The sequence below is a fragment of the Pinus tabuliformis genome, chromosome 9 (genome assembly GCF_031772625.1).
Source record: "Pinus tabuliformis cultivar Carrire ecotype Pingquan chromosome 9, CPIR1, whole genome shotgun sequence".
In the NCBI taxonomy this organism is placed as follows: Eukaryota; Viridiplantae; Streptophyta; class Pinopsida; order Pinales; family Pinaceae; genus Pinus; species Pinus tabuliformis.
This window is the reverse complement of record NC_142307.1, coordinates 1,583,699,058-1,583,705,079: the sequence shown is the minus strand read 5'-3', so window position 1 is coordinate 1,583,705,079 and position 6,022 is coordinate 1,583,699,058. Positions and strand designations below refer to the sequence as shown.

The 6,022-nt window shown below is 38.3% G+C and overlaps 1 protein-coding gene across 4 annotated transcripts in view; it reads right to left on the bottom strand.

Moving 5' to 3' along the window:
- Nucleotides 1–1,534: 1,534 nt before the first annotated feature.
- The window catches only part of LOC149154750 (AT-rich interactive domain-containing protein 6-like), a 122,867-nt gene continuing 118,379 nt past the window's right edge, over nt 1,535–6,022 (bottom strand). For all 4 annotated transcript variants that reach the window (XM_089440947.1, XM_089440948.1, XM_089440945.1 and 1 more), the window contains 2 exons: nt 2,201–2,293; nt 1,535–2,080 (listed from right to left, as the gene is read on the bottom strand). In XM_089440947.1, the coding sequence (XP_089297073.1) occupies nt 1,976–2,080; nt 2,201–2,293 (198 nt within the window). In that variant the 3' untranslated portion in view covers nt 1,535–1,975. The remainder of the gene's footprint in view (nt 2,081–2,200; nt 2,294–6,022) is intronic.

The window sequence follows — 6,022 nt, the reverse complement described above, 5'->3', positions numbered from 1 at the left end:
TCTTTTCTCAATTGCGAACCTCGGAAAGCAACAATAAATGTTGGCATGGCACATTGTTGTTATTGGTCCACTGAGGTTACATAAAAAGGAAAGTCGAACGTAAGATGACCAGGGAGGCAGTGGCCACTGAGAAATGGAGAGCACAATTCAAACGTTAAACACGAGAAGCATGTAAGGCTCGACAAATTCAATGTTGAATCAAGAAAGCACAATCTAAAACCATATAAAAGGAAGTAGGAGTCTAGGTGTGTGGTTTCTATTATACGCATGTAGTCTATAGAGTTGGATAGAGTCGGATGCGTCAATGTCGACCATCCAAGCCCTGCTGGACAAGGTGACTAACTTCATCAATCTTCTGCCATGGAATTTGCTTCTGAAACCCCCTGCCTACAGAAAAATATTTGTAGACTCTCAGGTAGAGCTCAACTCCGCTGCATAAGTGGAATCAATCGCAAGCACACATCTACAGTTTTATCTCCTATCTGAATGTTTTCCAAATGTTTAATTTTGTTAGGACGATTTTCTGAATTCGAGATAGGGAACATTTTCCAAAATCTGACACGACCATTCATATTAAGGAGTAACATTATTTTTTTTACCAAACATATTTCCTCGTATTTCTTCCAATATTTGCAATTTCAGATCCTTCAATAATCAAGTTTTTGAAGCAGCTGCTTAATTTGATTACCATCCTGTCTCCATCTAAAAAAAATCATTCTGCTTCTCATGTTTCAAATACACAGTTTTCAGTTTAATCTAACCATGTGATGAACCATACTATAATGGAGAATTTTGCCCTAAATTCGTTGAGTCTAGCATTGCAAAATTTATCCTCTGCATAACTAGACATCCCTGGAGATCATAAATAGTTTGCTGCTGCTTGTATGTGTGATACCTGTATAAACAATCATAAATTATTTGCTGTTCTTTGTATGTGTGATCTTGTATAAACAATATTTATCCAATCGTATAACAACCATCTAGTTATTGATATTCTCCAAGTAAATGTTCATGTCATATGAAAAGATTCAGAAAACTTCAAAAGCAATCCTAAGGCCATAAACTTGAAAGCAAATAGCACCTCCTCAACTTTACTTACTGGACACTGCAAATTTTATTTTAATGAGATTTTTAGATATTTTTCTAATGAGTGCAAATCGGGATATGACGATCAAAGTTCTCGGACCTATATAGAAAATAAAATTTGAAATAAACATCCGTGTAAGGCCGTACTGTTCTAGTGCGGACACAGTTGTTTGCAACCATTCAACACTGGTTAAAATTAATAGGCGACAATATCCCGACATCAACACTTCCCAAATCACAAAGAAAAATTCTCTCCCTGCCTTAACTCAGTATGAAGGGTTGGAACTTGGTACTGACCGAAAAGTCAGCCTTCTTTACCTGAGGTCGAGAAGCATCATGTATCAAATATTACGACTAAATTAAAAACAGTGGCACGATCACTCTCTGGACGGTGAAGAGATCACTACTTTGCATTAAACCCCTTTTCCTGGTGCGCTACATTACATCCTTTTAGAAATCCACATGCCACTACATTATATTAAAGAAGAATAGACACAAAAGGCTATTTGGTATGCCACGGGAATTACAAGCCCTAAAATTATAATACAGATACAGGGGCAACCAGAACAAGAGTTCTATTTCATCCAGTTCCATGGTTTTCCGAAAAGCTACCATGTGGCCTCTAATAGCTTCCTTCCTTGATTAATCAGGTGTAAATACTAAAAAGGTAGTGATCTCCACCTTCCTTGTCAAATGTTGCAGGGAAAATTCCTCAAAATCGAGAGAAGCTATTTTTCTTCCTGCCTGATTTTTCTTGCTCAAAATTGCACCCATTTGTTCTTGTACGGTAAGTTCAGCTCCTTGAATATAGCGTTCCCATAAGGCTCTTCCTTCCAACCTGACATGCTCTAACCAATAAAACAGGAAACTAAACATGATACGACTCACGCTACAACTCAGACTGCTCAAAAGGGACACGAACAAATAATTGACCATGATGAGTGACCACTGCTGATGTTTGATGTGAATCAATCCTTGATGGCAAGCTGATTACCTGGAAAAGTAATACTTCGATTCAAATGTAAATTTTTACCCTCAAGATAACAAACAGCTTCAAAACAGTAAAAAATGATTCTGCTAAAAACACTTTTCATATGTCAAGAAGTAACTGTACCTTCTTGAAAGGCGTTACTCCCCATGGATTGTCAGGTTGCTCTGGGTCACCAGAAATAACCAAGCGGCCTACTGGATCACACTGGACACGAACCTGTATACGATGTGGCAAGAATTTTGTTACTTCTTGAAACTTAATTATTGTGCAATTACTTAAAATAACAGTTCAATAATTACTACTGCACTTTGGGCTCTCGACTGCAATGTAAAGGACTCTGGTTCAGTTTTTAATTTTCTCTGGTAAAAATGAATAAATACATCTATCCTCGTTTAGCTCTGTTCTATGTAGTTCTGATAAGATAATAAATATGATGAGTTTATTAATGTCCAACAAAGCACCACAAAAGTAGGTTAAAGCACTAAAAAGGTACATCCACCATCGGCACAAAGCGGGTGGGATAAGTCAAACCATAAGAAACATAATATTCATACATACACAATTACATTCAGAAAATGCTTATTCTAGTCAGGATTTGTGATGCTAGCATTTATATTAAGTTTTTTTGGTCCAGTGTTTCCAGTGAAATCAGACAACATTTAAAATCGTTTAAGACATTTCCTCTGAACAAGGTCAATGGCTTGGTTAATGCCTGATTCTAGATTTGAAGTTGTGACAAGGACGAAAAGTCTTTAGCAAACACCCACTGCCGTATTCAGACCAAAAATCAATCTAACAATATGACCATCAAATAGCAACCGCTGCCATCTGTAATATGTGATCAATAGAAATTGGTTTTCCTCCATCTGAAATGTTTAAAACTAAATATACATTTGCGATATGTTGTAAACAGACATGGATAACATAAGATTAGATCATTTTATAACTACCCAACAAATGACCACAAAAGAAGTCAATGTGATTGTCTAGTGTAAATACAAAGTAGGAGTATGAAATATCTAGCTAAGAGGGAATATAAGATGAGGTGCAACTACAAGAGAGATGCTAAAAGCTGAAAAAAACTGGCGCTGAAAAAAAGAATGTCAACGCATGCTGGATCTGGCTGCCAACACAATGAGTTGTGAAGTGAAAGACAGGCTTCCCATCAGAGTGTCTATGACTATGAAAGGTCTGATGAACTCGTAGATGATATCCTCCGGTAGTGACTGATACTGATGGGATCTAGCTGCATGATTTTGGAAACGCACATGAGTGAGGAAGGCCAGACCTCCTAGCTGTTGAACTTTGGGTTTTATCCAAGAGCATCAATTAATCAAGTCTCAAGGAATCGATAATCACATAAACAAACATGTAATAGACCAGACCTCCTGCTGTTGAAATTTGGGTCTTATCCATGATCATGAATTAATCAAGACATCAATAAATCACATAAACAACATGTAATTCATATAATGTGACGCTCCTCAATTCGTGCAAATAATCAATACATACATCCCATATTTATAGGATTTTTGGGATAGCCTTGCATCAAAAGCAGGCAGATACAAGTGAAGGTGGAGATGCCATCTAAGGTGTGTGTTTACCTCAATGCAACCAATATCAAGACTAAATAAGACAAAATATGCAAATGATGGGTGCATGCATAATAACATGCTCGTCAATTCATTCAGATAATGAATACACACATTCCATGTTTATTAGACTTTTGGGATAGCATGCATCAAATGCAAATAGATGTTGAAAACACTAAGAGGGGGCTGAATCATTATTTCTTATCAATTAGTATATTTTTAACTTCGCAGAGCATTCATACCCAACAATAAATACAATAGACAGATTTTTAGGTGGAAACCCCTTCAGGACAAAAACCACTGAATGCTTCTTAACATTTGTCTTTAATAAAATGTACATCAATAGGAAGCTCCAGCTTCCATCATTTTCAGCTACAATTAAGGAAGGCTCCAACCCCTTGGTTTATAGGGTACAACCTGACAGATGCACCAACACCCTGTTTATCAGCTGCTACCAGATGGACGCTCCAACGCCCAACTTTACAGGGTTCGACCTGAAGGAAGCACTGGCTCCCTCATTCACCCACTGCTACTAAAAGGATGCTACACCCTGCACAAGCTCCAACCTGCCCTAGCACCGCCCTTTAGTGTTCTCAGGGTCCAACCTGAAGGAGACTTCACTCTCGTGCCTTGCACCACCCTACCACCCTGATCAGTGGACAAACCACGTTTCACAATTTTCACACTGGATCCACTTGTGCTCAAAAATCAATCCAAGAAAACTACAATACAAGCCATGTCAATCAAATTTGTCTCTGCTCAATCTACACATCTCGCATGCATCAACTATCCAGACATATAATGACCCTGCTCAATGTGCCACTCTCAAACCCTAGTTCTGCTCAAACACGGTAACCGATCTGATGTTGCACAACTGTCAACCTAAGTAACCAGATTCGTTATAAAGGGTCCACATGTCTGAATCCTGCGAATCGGACACGATTCGCTGGGGATTCGAATCCCAAAAGGGGGCACGTCATGTCCTAATGGGATTCGTACGAATCCCGTTAGGACACAACGTGTCCCGATTCTGGGATGCGAATCCCCTAAATTGAAACCCGCGCGCATAAAAAAGGCATTGTTCCTTATGTTTTTTACCATATTTCCCTTTCAATTTTGCATACTTTGAGGCTCAGGTGACTTCATCCTCTTGTTGCGAGAGGAATTGGAGCACATATGGGAATTTGTGTATTGTGAAGAAGAGCAAGCAGTCCAGGGCAGAGAGAATGGTGTATGTGCACACCAACCTTCCTCTTATTTACAGGCAGAGGGAAAAGTGGTTGAGGGGAAAGACAAAGATGTGGGATGTCTTCCTGATGATATGGGTCTGGATAGCGGTGTTGAGTTGGCATTGGCCAACATGGATCTCAATGATCCAGTGCTAGAGCCTGTTAGATTTGATGACGGTGATATTTTAGAGGGGTCATCCTCCACACCAGCAGATGCAGAGGCGACTATGGATACAAGGGAGGAGGAGGATGCAGAGGAGAGCAATGGTGACCATGATGATGAGGACATTAATGCTGCTTCTGATGATGACTATGAGGATTGATGACTCATGAGTCATGGGCTACCTATTGCCTTGAGGCTTGTATACCTGTAGTTGTTTTATATTTTCTATTTCTATTTGCCATTGGCATTGCACCAGCACTACCTATGTAACACATTTTGATTTGATGACTTAATGAGAAAACTACAGCTGTCAGTGTCTTTATCTTACTATCTTGTAGTTGTAAGTTGTCTTTCATTTATGAATCATGATTTATGTGACCACTGACATGTATTTGAATTGTGTATGTACTATGCATGCTATATATGAAGATCTATGTTTGAAATCAATGAATTTGTATCATTAATTAGAATTTGTGTAAGAAATATCTAATTTTTAATATATATATATATATATATATATATATATATAAAATAATATATAATGAATCCTACTTGTCCTGTTCCAGGGGGTCAACGTGTCCAAATCCGAATCCGACACTCAAATCCCCATATCCTACGAATCCTGAATCCCCGTGTCAGGTGACTTAGCTGTCAACAAATAAGTTAAAAACACATCTTCTGCTCAATCTGTACTGGAAAACTCTAGCTGTCATAAGGGCAGGTCATACAATGCTGTCATATCAAAGACACTGTCAAAACATCACTGTCATCATAGCTGTCAAATCACAATCATCACTATCAAGTCACAACATCATCAAGAATACTGTTATAGTCAAAGTCACAGTTTCCATAATGCAAGATTATGGTTACATTACTGTTGTATCAATCGAGACCTCTTTGACAATTACTTTCAGTCATATATCATTTACTGCAATAAACACAACTTGCTAGCATATACGGT